Source organism: Scyliorhinus canicula, chromosome 14 (genome assembly GCF_902713615.1).
Source record: "Scyliorhinus canicula chromosome 14, sScyCan1.1, whole genome shotgun sequence".
NCBI classification, from domain to species: domain Eukaryota; kingdom Metazoa; phylum Chordata; class Chondrichthyes; order Carcharhiniformes; family Scyliorhinidae; genus Scyliorhinus; species Scyliorhinus canicula.
Window position 1 is genome coordinate 125,973,269 of NC_052159.1, and position 20,387 is coordinate 125,993,655.

Genomic DNA, 20,387 nt, shown 5'->3' on the forward strand with positions numbered 1-20,387 from the left:
TCCCCATAACCAAAATCTTTTCAAAGTTGTGGCTCAGATGAACTCCATGATATACTTTGGTGTTCTCTAAAGCCTGGCCCATAATACATAATACTGATATAGTATCTCCACCATTTCTGTGTTCCCCACTATTAATTCCCCAGACTCATCCTCCAAGGGACCAACATTCACTTTAGCTACTCTCTTCCCTTTTCTATATTTATAGAAGCTTTGCCGTCCTTTTTTATATTTTGCACCAATTTTTTAAAAATAATTTACCTTTGCTCTGCTATTTTTATTACTTTTTTAGTAACTCTTTGTTGATCTTTAAACGTTTCTCATTCTTCCATCCTGCCACTGGCCATTGCAATATGGCATGTAGTTTTTGTCTTTATTTTATTTTTAGCATCCTTGTTTGGCCATGTTTGTATATTACCCTTGTTGCAATCTTTCTTCCTCACTGGAATATATTTTAGTTGGGAGGAATTGAATACCTCCTTAAACAACTGCCACTGTTCATACACTGTTCTACCTTTTAATATTCCTGCCCAGCCCACTAGGGTCACATCTGTCATCATGTCCATATAATTACCTTTGTTTAACTTCGGAACATGAGTGTGGGACTCCAGTTCCTGACCCTCAACCTGTATTTGCAATTGTTTCATACTATGATCACTCTTGCCTAGAGGATCCTTAACTATGAAGTCATTCAATAATCCCTACTCATCACAATACACCAAATCCAGAATAGCCTGCTTCCTGGTTGGTTCACGACATAGTGCTCCAAGAAACAATCTGTAATTCATTTAATGACCTCTCCCTCAAGGCTACCCTTGCCAATTTGATTAATCCAATCTATATCTTTATTAAAATCACCCATGATTATTGCCATACCTTTCTTACAAGCTCCCAGAATTTTCTGCGTTATACTACACCCCACTATAGAACTTCTGTTTGGGAACGTATTGATTACTCTCACCATGGACTTCTTTTCTTTGCTATATCTTATTTCTACCCAGACTGATTGTGTGCCTTGAGCCTTTATCATTTCTCACGACTGCACTAATCACTTCCTTTACTAGAAAGCTTCACCACCTCCTTTTCCTTTATTTCCATCCTTCCAAAATACTGAGTACCTTTGGATATCGAATTCCCAGACCTGGGGCGAGATTCTCCGGCCCCCGCAGGGTCGGAGAATCGCCCGGGACCGGCAAAAATCCCTCCCCGGCCGTGGCCGGAATTCTCCGCCACCCAGGAATTGGCGGGGGCGGGAATTGCGCCGATCAGCGTGCCCTCCGTGCCGATTGGCTAGCCCCCTGCGGGGATTCTCCGGCCCGCGATGGGCTGAAGTCCCACCGCTGAGAGGCCTCTCCCACCGCCGTGGTTTCAACCACCTCTGGTGGCGTCGGGATTGGCGGCGCGAGCGGACCCCCGGGGACCTGGGGGGGGTGCGGGGTGATCGGACCCCGGGGGGTGCCCCCACGGTGGCCTGGCCCGCGATCGTGGGCCCACCGTTCGGCGGGCTGGCCAGTGCCGTGGGGGCACTCTTTTTCTTCCGCCGCCATCATGGCCTCCACCATGGCGGAGGCGGAAGAGAACCCCCTACAGTGCATGCGCCGGTGGTGACGTCAGCGGCCAGCCCCGACGCCGGCGGGCGGGCATCAAAGGCCGTTGGCGCCGGTTAAGGCACCAGTCGGTGTGGCGCCAACCACTCCGGCGCTGGCCTAGCGGAGAATTCCGCATCTTTGGGGAGGCCCGCACCAGAGTGGTTGGCGCCACTCCGCTACACCAGGACCCCCCGCCCCGCCGGGTAGAGAAGAATCCCGGCCTTAGACTCCTTGTAGCCATGTCTCAGCAATCACCACCCAGTCATACCCCTTTGCCTCAATTTGCGCTGTTAATTCATTATTTTTGTTTTGAATGCACTCAGACACAAAGCCTTTAAGTTTGTTCTATTATCAAATTTCCCTACATTTGTAGATTCGTTGGTGCAATTGGAAGTTCACACATTCTGTTATTTAGTAACTCTTTGTTGATCTTTAAAAGTTTCTCATTCTTCCATCCTGCCATTGGCCTTTGCAATATGGCATGTCTTAGTTTTTGTCTTTATTTTCTGGTAACAATCAGCCTCATCACTAACTTGCACTCCTACCTTCTCCTTTAACTTTGATTTTGTGTACATGAAGTCGTGAAAGTCATACAACACTTTCCAATCATCATTTAAATTCTCAGGCAATCAGCACTCTACATGCCTTAATTTCTGACTTATGATTCTGCAGGACAAGGCTCTCTGCCAGAAGCATACAGTTGGAAATTTACAACTCATGTTTATCTGTATTCATTGTCAACATGTTAAGGAAGCAATCATTTCTGCAAGAAATATGAAGAAGAAACTTAATGCAGTGAAATTTTATTTACGGTCAATTACCAGCATTTATTGCATGTGGTATAGATTTTATAGATGAATTTTTCACAGTGGGATGTATTGAAACGGATTATGTTCAGGCACTAATAATTTAATTGAATGGACAGGAATAGTTTGCTCTTGAAGAATATATCAGCTGAAAATTGGATTCTTTTCATCAGGGAAAGCTGCAACATAATTTTTCGATCAAAACATGTCCCTTTGTATTTGTCATTTATTTTATTAATAAGCAACTGATTAATGGATGAGAGGGTTGTTGAATGAAGCCAGAAAAAGTAGATCTGGGCCTACATTATCTGGAGTTCAGCAAAATGAGTGATGATCGCATTGAAAAGCATAACATTTTAGGAGGCCTTGGTGGGGCAAATGCTGAGAGGATGTTCCCTCTGGCTGGAGAGTCTGGAACTGGTAGTCATAATCTCAGGATAAGAATAAACCTGTTGGCATGGAGCCAATCCAATGGAAACCTTTGCATTTCTGAGGACTAAGGAAGGGAACTTAGCAGAGACAAGAGAATAGAAAGGAATATGAGAAACAAAAGGCATACGTATATAAGGAGACAAGCAATGGAGCAGCCCAAAACCAAACCGCTGTTTGATGGTTGAAATTGAGGTACAAATTCCTGAGATTGTTATGAGCAGGAACCTGCAGATTCTTCGCTACGCAGCAACTATAAGAGAAATATAGGAAACCGCACCGACCTTTGTGCATGGCCTTCTTTGACCTCACAAAGGTCTTCGACACCGTCAACCTTGAAAGATTATGGAGTGTCCTCCTCCATTTTGGCTGCCCCAAAAAGTTTGCTCTCATCCTTCATCTACTCCATGATGACATGCAAGCCATGATCCTGATCAACAGATCCACTACAAACCCAATTCACATTCAGACTGGAGTCAAGCTGGGCTAAGTAATCACACCAAAGATCTTCTTTACCTTCCTTCTTGCAATGCTCCATCTCACCCTCAGCAAGATCCCAGCTGGAGTGGAGCTAATCTACAAACCAAACGGGAATCTGTTCAACCTCAACCACCTGCAGGCCAGATCCAAGGTCGCTCCATTTCTCTGTCATTGAACTACAGAATGCTGACGATGCTTGGGCCTGCACACACTTGGAGGCAGAGCTCCAAGCCTTCATTGAGGCGTACAAGACCATTCGCCTTGCAATAAACATCCAGAAAACAAAGGTCCTCTGCCAACCTGCCCCGCCACACAGCGCTAACTGCCAGTTATCAAAATCCATGACAAGGAATGGACAATGTGGATCACTTTCCATACCTAGGAAGCTTACTGTCAACAAGAGCAGAAAGCGCTGTGACAGAGACTGTAGATCACGCATTGGACTCCTTGGTCACCTGAGAACTCATTTTTAGTTTGAAAGCAAATCATCCTTGACCCCGAAGGACTACCTAACAAGGTGAGCATCAACCTGCAGGTTCAATTCAGGTTCTTGCAGGAGATGACACAGGAGATGAAAATAAATAGGAGCAGGAGCAGGAGCAGACCGTATGGCCCATCAAGCCTGTTCTGCCATTCAATGTGATCATGACTGATCTTGGGCTTCAATTCCATTTTCTTGCCCACTCCCCATATTTCTTAATTCCCTGAGAGGCCAAAACTCTGTCTATCCCAACCGTAAATGTATTCAACCATGGAGAATCCACAACTGTCTGCGGTAGGGAATTCTATTCTTCCCTTACACTATCTTGGGCCACAACATTTTATTTGCACATGAACAGTAATTACTTATACTTCTTTCAATTTCACATCTCTTGCAGGAGGTGACATAATGCCTCTGGTGACCCAGAACAGGATTAGCCTCCATCAGCTAATTCCAGACAGCTGTACTCGGAATTGTCTGTGGCATCTTGATCATTCTAATTTTCTATATTCGGAGGTCCAATTACCCACTAGGCTTACTTTCCTAAATTAAGGTGCTTTTAAATTTTTGAATTCAGCTTTTAACACAAAATTTACCCGTAAATAAAAACTTTGCACTGCATGGGGTATACACACACAAAACACTTAATGGTCATATAAACAGTAACACAACATAAATGGAGGGAGCTCCACAATTCTCTTCCAAATAAAAAATACCATTAGCACAATTTTCCTCCAATTAAATGGTGTTGCTATGGAAACCCATATGGTTCCTCACTTTCCTACCTTTTTATGGAATACACGGAACATCCTCAGTTCCAGTTCTACTCAAGTGCCCTCACTCACTGCTTTCTCTGTTATGTTGATGACTGTCCCAATGTTGCTTCCGACTCTCACCTCATGGTAGCATGGTGGTTAGCATAAATACTTCACAGCTCCAGGGTCCCAGGTTCGATTCCCGGCTGGGTCACTGTCTGTGTGGAGTCTGCACGTCCTCCCCCTGTGTGCGTGGGTTTCCTCCGGGTGCTCCTGTTTCCTCCCACAGTCCAAAGATGTGTGGGTTAGGTGGATTGGCCATGCTAAATTGCCCGTAGTGTCCTAATAAAAGTAAGGTTAAGCGGGGGGTTGTTGGGTTACGGGTATAGGGTGGATACGTGGGTTTGAGTAGGGTGATCATGGCTCGGCGCAACATTGAGGGCCGAAGGGCCTGTTCTGTGCTGTACTGTTCTATGTTCTATGTTCTAAACCTTTCCAATACTTTGCCCACAACAGAAGTAAGGCACATAACCCAGCGCTAAGGTCCGTGAGGTGTTGGCCAGAGAAGTGTTAAGACCTCGAGATGGAGGAAGCTCCATATCTGTACCCTTTTCCGTATATGTTTATAGTTACAAGTAATTACTAAAGACTTGCCTCACGGTAGCATGGTGGTTAGCATCAATGCTTCACAGCTCCATGGTCCCAGGTTCGATTACCGGCTGGGTCACTGTCTGTGTGGAGTCTGCACGTCCTCCCCGTGTGTGCGTGGGTTTCCTCCGGGTGCTCCGGTTTCCTCCCACAGTCCAAAGATGTGCGGGTTAGGTGGATTGGCCATGCTAAATTGCCCGTAGTGTAAGGTTAATGGGGGGATTGTTGGGTTACGGGTATGCGGGTTACGTGGGTTTAAATGGGGTGATCATGGCTCGGCACAACATTGAGGGCCGAAGGGCCTGTTCTGTGCTGTACTGTTCTATGTTCTAACCACATCTTTTTCTCCTCTTCCATTTCAGCATTCCACAATCTCACACTGATCCATTCTTCCATCACCCACAAGCAACCCTTAAAGCCCTCTTCCCATGCAAGTGCATATGATGCAACTCCTGTCACAAGAACAAAACAAATAGGAGCAGGAGCAGACCGTATGGCCCATCAAGCTTGTTCCGTCATTCAATGTAATCATGACTGATCTTGGGCTTCAATTCCATTTTCTTGCCCACTCCCCATATTCCTTAATTCCCTGAGGCCAAAACTCTGTCTATCCCAACCGTAAACGTATTCAACCATGGAGCATCCACAACTGTCTGCGGTAGGGAATTCTATCCTTCCCTTACACTATCTTGGGCCATAACATTTTATTTGCACATGAACAGTATTTACTTATACTTCTTTCAATTTCACATATTGTGCTCTTTGCTCACAATGCAGCCTCCTCTACACTGGCGAAACCAAACAGAGATCAGGTAATTAACTTGTTGAATACCCACGTTTCATCCACAAGCATATCTGAGCTTCCAGTCACTTATTATTTTAGTTCTCTGCCCCAGTCCTCCTCTGAACACGGTCCTCAACCCAGTGCTATTCTAACAAAGCTGGATGGAAGCTCGACAAACAGCACCTCATCGTTCCCTTCAGCATTTTACAACCTTATGGACTCAAGTTTGAGTTTAGCAACCTCAGATCTGAATCAGTGCTTTAATTTTTCTTCAGACAAAAGGTGCCCTCCCCCACTCCACACATCACAGACTTTCATTTTGTTCTTTCACATCCCCTCCGTACTTGCTTACAACCTAACTATAATGACCCAGAAGACATGGCGGTAAAGGTTAACACAAATTTATTTAAACTCCAAAGTAAGGATACACCCACCACATACAACACAAGTATCCTAGCCCAGTCCAGGTATGGGAAAGTATATAAAAGGCTCGACGACGACTCCCAGTCGGACAGGCCTCAGCCCGTTACCATGGGAACTCGTACTCAACGAGCCCCACAGGGAGATCAATGAGTGATTCCTCATGAGGGTTATCCATTTTCAAGATTTTACTGGGAACTATTGGTCTGAAATATCAATTGTTTCTCTCTCTACAGATGCTGTTTGGCCTGCTGTGTATTTCTAGCATTTTACTCTTGTATTTCAGATTTCCAGCAGCTATCGTACATTTACCATTAAAATATTTCAAATGTGCTCTTCTGGCTGGTATCAGAGTGGAAGACTTCTTTCTATTATCTTCTGACTATCATCATTCAAATATTTTCTCTTCATAATTGAATTACATTTCTATTTGCAGCACAGTGGTTAGCACTGCTGCCTCACAGCTCCAGGGTCTTTGGTTCAATTCCGGCCTCGGGTGGCTGTGTGGAGTTTGCACTTTCTCCCTGTGCCTGTGTGGGTTTCCTCTGGTTTCCTCCCACAGTCCAAATATGTGCAGGTTAGGTGGATTGGCCATATCTTTTTATTACAACAGTAAAAAATATATACAAGGTCAAATGGTACAAATACTAATCTTGTGTTTGAGAAACAGGATACCCTCCCCTCAGTACCAATGTACAGGGGGGGGGGGGGGGGGGGGGGGGGGGTAGGATACTCTGATTATTAAAACAGTAACCATCACATTTGTACAAGGCCAAACGATACAAACACTAATTTTGCGTTGGAGAAACAGGGTACCCTCCCCTCAGTACCAACATACGGGGAGGGGGTAGGATACTCTGATTATTAAACCAGTTCACAACACAGTTGTACAGAAATCAAATGGTACAAGGACTAAACTTTGCGCTGGAGAGATCAGATTCCCTCGAGGGTAAGGAAGGGGGGTGGTGGGGAAAGAGGGGAAAGGAGGGTGTCATAGACATAGACATAGAACATACAGTGCAGAAGGAGGCTATTCGGCCCATCGAGTCTGCACCGACCCACTTAAACCCCCACTTCCAGCCTATCCCCGTAACCCAATTACCCCTCGTAACCTTTTGGTCACTAAGAGCAATTTATCATGGTCAATCCACCTAACCTGCACGTCTTTAGACTGTGGGAGGAAACTGGAGCACCAGGAGGAAACCCACGCAGACATGGGGAGAACGTGCAGACTCCGCACAGACAGTGATCCAGCAGGGAATCGAACCTGGGACCCTGGCGCTGTGAAGCCATAGTGCTATCCACTTGTGCTACCGTGCTGGGAGATGGGGAGGGAGGGAGTCAGATGTTGGTGGAGGGGTGTCCAATAGGACACTGCCTGAACTATCTACGGAGGCAGAAAACAAAAGTACCTTCAATTATGATGTGTCTGATTCCGGGAGTCCCACAGAGGAGGTGAGGGGCGACACAGTGAGCCCTGCACGCCACTGCAGAGAGCCTCATGTGCACCCTCCGCTCCCGACACTGGATAGCTGACAATCCTTGGACAGTTGCACGCCAGGCCCAAATCCTCCACCACACTGAGTGCAGTGGGCGACACAGGCCTACCAACCAACCCAGGGCTGCCTTGATCCCGCCACCGGGATCATCGACATGCGGGATCTCCACAGGCTCCTCCCGGGGGTCCGTGCCAGCAGGAGGCGAAGGTGCAGATGCCTGCTCCGCCCCCGCCACCTGGTCACTGGAAGACCCTGAAGCACCCTGCTCGGGAGGCAGCAGCAGCTGCTGGGATTTCCTCACTATCCCCCTGCCTCTTTTCTTTCGGGGACTGGGCGTGACATTTATGGAAAATAACCTGGAGTGACGCCATTTGTGTGGGAGAGGGTCACACACCAGGGAGACCTCTATCTCTGGAGGCCCCTTCAGGCTGACTCCTGGTCCTCAATGCTTCTCTCCAGAATTTGTGGCTGGCACAGAGCACCCTCTGGTTAGAAGTCGCGCGCCTCTCTGTCAGCCACAGGGACATAGATACATAAATACATAGAAGATAGGAGTAGGAGGAGGCCTTTTGGACTTCGAGCCTGCTCCATCATTCGTCACGATCATGGCTGATCATCCAATTCAATAGCCTAATCCTGTTTTCTCCCCATAGCCTTCGATCCCATTCTCCCCAAGTGCTATATCCAGCCGCCACTTGAATATATTCAAAGTTTTGGCATCAACTACTTCCTGCGGCAATGAATTCCACAGGATCACCACTCTTTGTGTGAAGAAATGTCTCCTCATATCTGTCCAAAATGGTTTACCCCGAATCCTCAGACTGTGACACCTGGTTCTGGACACGCCCATCATTGGTAACATCTTCCCTGCATCTACCCTGTCGAGTCCTGTTAGAATTTTATAAGTCTCTATGAGATCCCCCTTCATTCTTCTGAACTCCAGCGGGAACAATCCCAACCTAGTCAATCTCTCCTCATATGACAGTCCCGCCACCCCTGGAATCAGTCTGGTAAACCTCCGCTGCACTCCCTTGAGAGCAAGGACATCCTTCCTCAGAGAAGGAGACCAAAACTGCACACAATACTCCAAGTGTGGCCTCACCAAGGCCCTGTACAATTGCAGCAACACATCACTGCTTCTATACTCGAAACCTCTTGCAATGAAGGCCAACATGCCATTAGTCTTCTTTACCGCCTACTGCACCTGCATGCTTGCCTTCAGCGAATGGTGCACAAGGACACCCAGGTCCCGCTGCACACTCCCCTCTACCAATTTACAACCATTCAGGTAGAAATCTGCCTTCCTGTTTTTGATTCCAATGTGAATAACCTCACACTTATCCAGGACCTGCGCAGAAGTGTCGCCAGGCCCGGCATCCGATGGCTAAATGTCACCGGGCTGAGGGTGTTGCTGGCTGATGGTGGGCTGAGGCGCAACGGCTTCAACCTAGTCAGTAGCCAGGGGCACTGGGTCAGTCAGGATCAGAAGGATCCAAACCTGACCTCTGGCAAATTGCCCTGTTGGTCTTCTTATCAGCCTTTTGGCCATGCGGGGGCCCCTTCACCTCCACGCCAACAGCCTAGGTGTCAGTGGGCGCCGGCATGTCCCCCCCCCCCCAATGGGGGGGTTAGTTCCAAGGCAGTGGAAGTAGAGGGGGCGACGGGCACCATCAGTGGCAGCCTTAGAGGTGGGGCAATTGTTTCTAATATGCCCAACCTTCTTGCAGGCGTGGCACTGCACGCCACCCGTGGACCAGAAGATGCAGTAGGTTTTGTCCCCAAAAGGGATCTGAAAAGCCCCTTCCAGGACCTTCTCCGGGCCAGGTAAATAAAGACCTGATGCCAGAAGGAGAAAATATTCTTAAGGGTGGGGTCTTTGAGGCCGAGCAGGAGTGGTACCACCCCAGACCGTACTTCCCCAATTGATGACGGTGGGTGAGGAGGAACTCCGTGGGAATAAAAGGCGGGACATTAGAGAGAATACCTCTCTCGGCAGTGGCCTCCACCAGGTAGATTCTGCCCACACTAAGCCCTTTTTCCAGGGCGAGGTGGATCACCCGCTCGGCTCTCAAAAAGACAGCCTTGCCATACACCTTTGAGGCTGCAACTATGGACAAAGGGCCAACAACTTCTGCCATAGCACAGATACAGGCCTCGATTGACATGGTGGTGTGGGCGTAGCACTTCACCCCACGTTTATGGGTCATGAGGCACAACGGTGACCTTTCCCCGGTAACAGTGGGAAGGGGTGGAGGCCACCACTCCTGCATAGGTGGCTGTAGAGGGCCCCACCACCGGCGTAGACGGCGTTGCTGCCATCTCGGTCAGTGGTGGACGATAGGGGAGAAAGGGGAAAGTAAGAGTACCTGAATTGTGTGGGGGGGCATAGGAAGATGGGACACAGGGGGACGATGGACCGCGGTGTGTCCAAGTATGAGGGAGGAAAGGGGAGGGAGGAGCAGGAAGATAAGGCACAAAAGGACAGGCCGGTGCCGAGGAAAGTCTTGTGGGCTGGTCCCACAAAAAGTCTTTGATCCAGCGGCGGGTGGGTGGGGGACAGGGTATTCAGCAGCAGCCCAGCAAAACAGTCCATGGATATTATTCCGTCTCAGCATAATCAGCAAATGAAAAAAAAAAACTACAGATGCATCAATCTTCCTCTCCTCTTCGTCCCCTTCCAAGTGTTGCAGCAACCTCCTGTCAACTGGTCCTAGGACTCTGCAGATGAAACAGTCAGCAAACTGCAAACAGTCCCGGCCCCTCCTCGACTTCTTCTGCTGCGGAAATGCAGGGAGGCAGGCAGGCAGGCAGTGTGTAAATCCAGTCCCAGGGTGGAGCTCTATCCAAGCCAGGCCAGGCCAATCCTTCACCTGTGAAGACTTCTTTCCCTGTCACATCCGGTGAACTTCAGATAAACCAGGCAGCAGCAAATGTCATCCTCCCTCTCTCCTCTCTCTTTCATCCAGGCAATTCAGCAGCAACCAGCGCTGGAAACAACAGCAAACTGAGCGACAGAGAGAGCAGCTGCAGCCACTCAAAGTGGATTGGCCATGCTAAATTGCCTCTTAGTGTCCAAAAGGTTAGGTGGGGTTACTGGGTTATGAGGATTGGGTGGAAGCGTGGGCTTAAGTAGGGTGTTCTTTCCAAGGGCCGGTGCAGACTCAATAGGCCAAATGATCTCCTTCTGCACTGTAAATTCAACGATTCTATGACAATTTAAAAGAGTCAACCTTCTTAAAAATCACACCATTAGATATCCCTAACATTTAAAAAAAATGTTTAATTGATGGGGCTGGAAATCCTTAGATCCAGCATATGTGCCAGGATGGGCTGTCTGTGATCTCCAGCGCAGACTCCATCAAGGTATGTGTGGTGAATGTAATTCACACTGTATTGTATTGTGTCCTTGTGGGCTCTGTATTCACACTGTATTGCATTGTGTCCTTGTGGGCTCTGTCTGTGAGCCGTTGTGCGGCTCTGCCCACAGGGGGCGATGAGGAGCGTGTACAGGGCTCCACCCATGTCCCCTCCCACTACCAGAAGTATAAAGTGCTGCAGCCGTGTGAACCTGCCCTCAGTACTTCTGGTCGCAGGCAGGCTCAGTTGTAAGTCTATTAAAACCACTGTTTACTTCCAATCATGTTCCGAGTGAATTGATGGTCACATCAGTATGTGCACTTGGGGAGTTAAGACAGAGCACCAGGCCACAATGTGGGTTACTGTATCGGTCAGTTGGGGTGGTGGGGGTGATGTAGGGATGAGTTTAGGCACCTCTGAAAATATTCTTTTAACATCCCTTAAATATCCATTGGCAGCCGTTTACAAGAAGAAAATTCCAACAATATTTTTTCAATGTTTTAATATTATTGAGGGTCCAGAACTGCACCGCAACTCCCACCCCCGCCACAGATTGCACTTCCAGAAGGACTCCGTTTTAAGCTGTCAACGGCATGCTCTCATCTCGCAGACCAACCCATCACTTTACCACCAGGCTGGGGACAAGAGAACTCCAAGCCTAGGAGGTCCTCATATGGCTGTGTCTCTTTGCTACGGGGAACCATGTTGAGGCAGTCAGGGGACCTACCCAAACAAGCATCCATATAAACTGGTGGGGAAGGCTATGGCCAGATACCTTTGGTCCTGGCCTAATTTTCAACCTCTTTTCAACACTCTTAGTAAATTTATGGCAGGGGCACAGGGACCAAGGGGCAGCACGGTAGAATAGTGGTTAGCACAGTTGCGTCACAGCTCCAGGGTCCCAGGTTCGATTCCCGGCTTGGGTCAGTGTCTGTGCGGAGTCTGCACGTTCTCCCCGTGTATGCGCAGGTTTCCTCCAGGTGCTCCAGTTTCCTCCCACAGGCCAAAGGGTTAGGTGGATTGGCCATGCTAAATTGCCCTTTGTGTCCAAAAAGGTTAAGTGGGGGTTACTGGGTTATGGGGATAGAGTAGAGATGCAGGCTTGAATAGGGTGCTCTTTGTAAGTGCCGGTGCAGACTCGATGGGCCGAATGGCCTCTTTCTGCACTGTAAATTCTATGATTTGCAGCCCCATAACAAGATTTGGTCAAATTATGAGAGGTTACTGTGCATAACCATGTGACAGACAAATTTGCATGCACTGGGGAGGCTGTTAATCCTGTGAAACCTAGGCCGATAGCGGTAATTTAATTAATGTGGAAGTATATCCATTATAGTTGTTGAAAAGTCCACACAAAGATGGAAGGGAAGCTACGTCACAATGGATGGGCGTTGATATTTTCACTAATCTTGTCAAAATAGGATGCATTCCTGTGCAATCAGTAACACAGAAGTCACAAACACATTTGTGGCATTAATTAACAGTTAAAATGCAAACATTTTAGGTCAATTGATGCTTTCTGCAATTACAATACAACATTATTAAAACTAATAAAAAAGAATTTGGCACTGTCATGATCTTAGTAAAGGCAAAGCAGTTATTAATATTACAGCTTTAAAGCAACAAACTAGAACTAAACAGGTTCAGTGATGATATTCAGTCATATTCTGTTTCTCTCTTTGGGATAAACACCCTTTCCACGTCCACAACAACAATAGAGTCAGTATACTTAGCAGAGCACAGGAATCAAAATAATATCTGAGAATTGTGTGGTGCCCTGGATTGATGTCTGTGACTTGTGAATAAATTCTGATAATTAACATTCCTTTAAATCCAATAACGTGTGTCATTCAGTGGATGGAGAGTAATCTTATACTTCTTTTCATACTATCAGATCAAAGCAGAAAGACTCTTCATGCACTATATTTCATACTTTTGTGAACAAATCCTTTGTTTGCTATGTAGGATACAGCAGTTCTGAAATGAATTTTCACCTGTCCAGCTGTGAACTATTATTCCGAGTTAATTTCACGAACATTGGGTGGGGGAGGGGACGAATTTCAACTTAGTTACCCCAAATTCAGGGCTACCCTACATGTTGTGAAGTTTTAAGTTGACTTGGCGTGGCTTCCAGTTAGGTAGAGAAGACTCTGAAGGAGGCTGAAGGTCTGAGTAGGTCTCTGCCTCCACTTGGGTGGAGGGGTTGGGAGTTGTTGGGGGTGGCAGTCATGACAATCTCAAGTGGGTGGGGTGGGGAGGGACTATGGCATCTAATGGGGGAGAACAGAAGGGCAGTGTCCAATCACAGGGGATATGCATGATTCAGCATGTGGGTGGGAGCAAGGCATTCCTTTGCCTCAGTCTATGTTGAGGATTTCCCAAGTTAAATTCCAAATGGTGAATACAAATGAGACATATGGCCTCATTAAAAATTTTAAAACGCCAACCCACCTCCTCAGATGGATTTTTCACTCGCCCATTCAGTCCCCATTACAACTGGAGGTGGATTGGTCGGGTTCATAGTTTAGACTTTCAACAGTTTACCCGCACCCTACCCAAAGGCACCTGATTTTTTGGAGTAGAAATTCCCCTTTAAGATCCCAATCAAAGTGCACCACTTCAAGCGCTGTGGCTTCACAGTGCCATAGGTTCGATTCCCAGCTTGGGTCACTGTCTGTACAGAGTCAGCACATTCTCCCCGTGTCTGCGTGAGTTTCCTCTGGGTTCTCTGGTTTCCTCCCACAGGTCCCAAAAGATGTGCTGTTAGGTTAATTTGGACATCTGAATTCTCCCTCTATGTACCTGAACAGGCATTGGAATGTGGCGACTAGGGGCTTTTCACAGTAACTTCATTGCATTGTAAGCCTACTTGTGACAATAAAGATTATTATTAAATTAGATTTGTTAGTATAATTACGCAGAATATGGGTCAGGGCCAACTATAACAACTGACTCTGCTGACAGCTGGGAGCACAGAAAAAAAAGAGAGAGAAAATTATTCTTGGTTGAGAATGGGCAAGTGACAGATTTCCTTTTGCCTGGTAAATCCTCCTGAGGCCCTGGTTCAGTGCACTGCAGAGACTCTGTTTCTGAACTTTTGGACAGAACAGAAAATGTTCCAGGCAATTCTGCGAATGAGATTCACTGGCAAGAAAGATGCTTCATGCAGCATCACCGCTTTGGACAGGCGCATCAAGCAGAACAAACATCAGTTCAGCCATGAAAGTGATTTGTACTGGGAAACACTTTGTTCCAAGTAGGAGAAGGAACAGGCAAGTGATATTTGGATGGGGCACCACAGCAGCGTGGATGCAATTTCAGGAGGAAATTAGAGCAATGCTTCACATTTGGGTCAGAACACTGACAACAATTTACAACAGCAGATAATTTCAGTCAGGTACTATAAACTGTTCATGAAATTCTAAAAATTGAGAAGTTTGTAAGCAGATTTAAATCCATCACCTTAGCTGCACAATTACGTTTGTGAGTGAAATTAGAGCAATAATGATTGTGTACTCCAATATTAATAGCAAAATTGTTATTTTCAAATTAACAGCATTGTTTCTTAATCAAGAAACCAATGGAGGAGATAGAGCAATTGGAAAGGAGCGTTCTGTGTAAATGAGCATTAATGGATTTGAAAAATTCTGTCTCGTACCAGGAGAGATAGCTGATGGAGAACAGCCATAAAGGACATAGCAAAACAAAACTGCTGTCTGACCTTTTCCAAGTTCAAGGTGCTTTTTCAAATGGGATTAGTAAAGCTACGTTTGATGCCAAGGGAGTAACCATGAATAGAGGTTGAGGAATTTATAGGAACAGAAAGATTAAGGGAGGATAGGAGGACAGTGAACTCAGGGAACAGAGCACGATGAACCGAGATGGAGATTAAAATCACCGAGGTTGACATGTCACTCAGTACAGAGGTTGAGAGAGGCAAGTAATGAAGATACTTTGGTGAGAAAACTGGCAGAGTACTTGAATGGGCAGTTGAGAGTGATGGTTTTAAGTGAGGGGGAGTGGTTTGGAATGTGAGATATGCAAAGAAGGGAAAGGTGTCAGAGGAATGGGATTAGGGCATGGTGTGATTTGATGACAAGAACCATGGGCGGGATTCTCCCGGAACTGGCCGGATGGCCCGACGCCGGCGCCAAGAGCGGCGCGAACCACTCCGGCATCCGGCCGACCGGAAGGTGTGGAATCCTCCGCACTTCTGGGGGCTAGGCCGGCACCGGAGGGTTTGGCGCCACACCAACCGGCATGCGCAGAACTGCCAGCGTGGTTCCGCGCTTGCGCAGACCAGCCGGCGTGTTTCCTGCACATGCGCATGGGGATTCTTCTGTCGGGCTCTGCAATGGCCAGCGCAGAAGGAAAGAGTGCCCCCATGGCACAGGCCCGCCCACAGATCGGTGGGCCCTGATTGCGGGCCAGGCCACTGTGGGGGCCCCCACCGTGCCTGATTCCCCCGTGCCTCTCCGAGGACTCACCTAGCCAGCCTACAAGCCAGGTCCCACCATGATGGACCACGTCCATTTCACGCCGGTGAGACTGGCCAGGAAATGACGGCCACTCGGCCCGTCAGGGCCCGGAGAATTGCCGGAGGGTTGCTGCCAACGGTCTTCGACCGGCGTGGCGTGAACCCCCCCGAAAACCAGCATCGGAGAATACGGCAGCTGCCCCCCCGGGGATTCTCCGACCCGGCAGGGGGTAGGAGAATCCCACCCCATATTTCACCACAGTATTTGGATGGCAAAGTGGAGGAACCAGCACTTTGGGAAGGTGTCATCATTTTTTAGCCAGGCTCCTGTCCAGGCAAATATTTCAATTCAATCATCCACAATAAGCTCAACAAGAACAAGGCCCTTGCAATGAAGTGAATGGGAGTCAAACTTGTTATGGTCAAGCAGTGTTGAAGTCTTGGGTTACGAAGTTGGGAGGGCAAAGTAATTGACAGGGAAGAAATGAAAAGAGACATGAAGATGGGGGCGAGGGAGAAAGAGGTTTCTAGGCGAGATAAAGAAAATAATGATAAGGATTTTTAAAAGAAAAGTGGAAGTTGAGTGATGGGCTCAGGTTCGAAGTGATAGATAAAACATACATGTAAATGAACACAGGCAAGCTCAAGTTGCATCGACCGGGCTACATAGCAAGATTAGGATATATAAATTCTGATAGTAAACAAACTGGAGGAAATAAGAGTCAAGTGGCAGGATAAAGTTGATGTAGATAGCCTAGAGTCAGCATGATGCATCGACGAACTACTGTCCAGTTTGTAGACTAATGTGACTGGAAAGCTACTTTTTGTGGGCAGTATCAGAGGTATTTCCCCATAAATGAAGATCTGGGAGATGTGCAGAATTTGTGTCACTTACATAGAACATAGAACAATACAGCACAGAACAGGCCCTTCGGCCCTCGATGTTGTGTCGAGCAATGATCACCGTACTCAAACCCACGTATCCACCCTATACCCGTAACCCAACAACCCCCCCCTTAACCTTACTTTTTTGGGACACTACGGGCAATTTAGCATGGCCAATCCACCTAACCCGCACATCTTTGGACTGTGGGAGGAAACCGGAGTACCCGGAGGAAACCCACGCACACACGGGGAGGACGTGCAGACTCCGCACAGACAGTGACCCAGCCGGGAACCGAACCTGGGACCCTGGAGCTGTGAAGCATTTATGCTAACCACCATGCTACCGTGCTGCCCCATAGGTGCCTATTTCATGCTTCCAACAATTTCTTTTCCCTTATTTCACATCTATATTTATATTTGCACAAATATTAAATGTAGAGAAATGATAAGCAACCAAAAATACGTTTGCCTTTGTTCGGTTTCAATAGTATGCATCACAAAAGTGCTTCCGATTGTTTCGCTATATCGCAACTTTCTTCTGCGTGCTTTCATTTGTGACACAATCCTGCAACATTTTTCTGACAGATGCATTAGGATTTGTGTGGATCGGGAAAGAAGCTGCCATGCAATGTTGGTCTCTTATCTATTAGGTTCAATTAATCACATACATAATGGACGCAATTCAACGAATTAGGAATAAGGTCCCATATCGAGTGGATTTAGCCACATGGTTCCCGGAGCTCGCTGCGATTTGCATTATATAAGAGGCATCAGCGGGGAACGCACGGCTGAGGCCCCATTTTGTACACTGGGGAACTCTGCTCACTGGAACTCCCCAGTGTAGTGTGAGATCAGCACACCATCTCCGAGACCCCTGAAATGACCCCCTACGCACCGAGCCCGATCGCGCATGTGCAAAAATGCCAGCTCTGCATCTTGGCAGTGCCCCTGTCAGCTTGCAGTGCCACCTGGGCACAGTGGCAATGTCAGACTGGCACCCAGATGACACTGCCAGGGTGCTCAGGTGGCACCAGCAGCACCAGGGCACCACCCACCCAAAGGGAATGCAGCTTGGGGCCTCCGATCCCCTGGGAGACCCCCACGAGTGTTGTTCCGTCTGGTCCCCATTTGGGGGAACCTATGCTGAACAGTCTTGCCTGAGGTTTCTGAGGCACAGGGAAAGAATCCCAAAGCCTCGGAAACTTTGTGGGCAGCATGGTAGCACACTGTGGCTTCACAGCACAAGGGTCCCAGGTTCGATTCCCTGCTGGGTCACTGTCTGTGCAGAGTCTGCACGTTCTCCCCATGTCTGCATGGGTTTCCTCCGGGTGCTCCGGTTTCCTCCCACAGTCCGAAGACGTGCAGGTCAGGTGGATTGGCCATGCTAAATTGCCCTTAGTGTCTAAAAAGGTTAGGAGGCGTTATTGGGTTCGGATGGAAGTGAGGGCTTAAGTGGGTTGGTGCAGACTTGATGGGCCGAATGGCCTCCTTCTGCACTGTATGTTCTATGTACTTCGGGAATCTGCACATTACAGTGAGACTAGCTGTCACGTTCTAATATGTTGATTTGCCAAATCGTGATCCTGCCCTCAATAGGTGGGATTTACATCACAAACTTTTGCAAGATCCAACGCGGTCTTGCAAAGCATTGCGAGTCAGGTAGACCCCGGAAGTGGGGTGTCCAGGGGCTTTTATCGGCCCTGCTATGCCGCGGCGAGCTGCTTTTCGGGCACAGCGTGGCCATTGGATCATGCCCAACGTATGCCACTTGTAGTTGTAGCCCCTTTGAAACCATAGGACTGATGATAAGTAGAGAAAGCTGAATGATAAATGTAATAAAAATACAATTCATGATAAAGAGAAAATAAAATACAGTCTCTATCTAATTAGCAAAGATAATTTGGCCATTCCATCAATGCACATATTTTAAAACAACTGAAACATACTCCAGCTAATCAAATGCTATTTACACCATCACAGATTCTCGGTGATGCTAGAAAGATAATATGGTGAAGGGACTGATAGTACAGAACCTGAGTATTGCTGAAACAATACCTGCTTTTGAAGCTTTTTGTCCTGCACTCACCAGGACAGATGTAAGAATAGCAAATTTCAAAGTGAACAACAATTTATACTGCATGAGATAAGGGTGCAGAATGGTTGGCAAGTCAATTCTGATTGGTTGAAGTGTTGCCATGACGAATGCACCAGGATAATAGTTGATATTACAATTATAACTGGCACATCTGCTTAACAATTATATGTTGATATTTGTGAACATAAATGTGATTACGGTTTCAATCCAAATGGTAGTCAATGAAAAATTACATTTGATCTTTTAGGATTTTAATCTTGCATTCACTGTAAATCCATTAACTATAACCAGAAGTCATAAAATAATAAATAACAAGCAATCTTGATCAAATAAGTTGAACAACAAAACCCTGATTTATTAGAATTTTAAAAATTGATCAGCCTTCGGCTCATAATCCCAAAACTTAAAGTCTCACCTCTTTGCAATGTCTTGTCCATTCCAGCAAATTAGTCCATCAGCAGCTGCTAAGTCGTTGACACACAGCTGATCAGCCAATCCGCCATACAGAGCCCTATATAATCGCAAACTATTGATGAACTCTCTGAAACATACAGAAAACACATTGATTTAGAAAAATATATTGCTTGCCAAGCCATATGTGACTTGTTCGCCAAATTAGCAAATATGTTGTTTGAGATGGAAACGTGAAAGTCGAACCCAAAAAATATTTGTCGGAGAAATTGGTCGAAGTAGGTTTACCACAATTGATGGCATTCCTACGCCTGTTTTTTCATGAGGTTATGTACCCATTTATTTTAAATGAAATATCACACCAACATTCAATTGCTAATATTGGAAACAAATCATTTTCAGATCTTCGGAGCCAAACGTACATTTCAAGGCTGAACACATGTATTTCTGTACCGTAATAACGTTGATAAGTTAATCTCCCAAATATGTGAAATCGTAGGGAAATATTTCTTTTTTTAAAAAGATTACTGGAGTAAACTGTCCTGAATAAAAATATCCACATTTTTGGAACAAAAATTGCCATTTTCACTGAATTTGATTTATGTGACAGGTCAGGCGAAACATCTTGGAATGTACTTGAACGTGCATAATTATGGCTATCAAACCCAATCAACTAAAGAAAGATAGATATGTTAACCAATAGAATGGTCTTTTATCAGTGTCCAGGATAAGCTTCTTACACCTACAACCAATGTCCCCTCTAAAATGTGTTATATATATGACCTACTTATTTCAATGCAGGGTACTTGTAAATTCTTTTGTACGGCCATGCATATTCAGTATCTTATAGAATCATAGAATTTACAGTGCAGAAGGAGGTTGTTCGGCCCATCGAGTCTGCACCGGCCCTTGGAAAGTTAAGTCCACGCCTCCACCCTATCCCCGTAACCCAGTAATCACACCTAACCTTTTTGGACACGGAGGGCAATTTAGAATGGTCAATCCTAACCTACACATCTTTGGACTGTGTGAGGAAACCGGAGCACCCGGCGGACACCCACGCAGACACGGGGAGAACGTGCAGACTCTGCACAGCCAGTGACCTCAGCCAGGTTTTGAACCTGGGACCCTGGAGCTGTGAAGCAAACTGTGCTAACCACTGTGCTACCGTGCTGCCCTTAAAGGGGATAACTTGTGAGCAGTTTGCACAGTATCGTTCTGGTTGCTGCATATTCATGAACACAAACGGCAATTAATGCCTACTTAAGGGCTTC

The 20,387-nt window shown here is 46.8% G+C and overlaps 1 protein-coding gene across 3 annotated transcripts in view; it reads right to left on the reverse strand.

The window, feature by feature from the left end:
• Positions 1–20,387, reverse strand: part of gpc5a (glypican 5a) — a 1,363,183-nt gene that overhangs the window by 981,250 nt on the left and 361,546 nt on the right. For all 3 annotated transcript variants that reach the window (XM_038818309.1, XM_038818308.1, XM_038818307.1), the window contains exon 5: positions 19,118–19,243. In XM_038818309.1, coding sequence (XP_038674237.1) covers positions 19,118–19,243 — 126 coding nt within the window. The remainder of the gene's footprint in view (positions 1–19,117; positions 19,244–20,387) is intronic.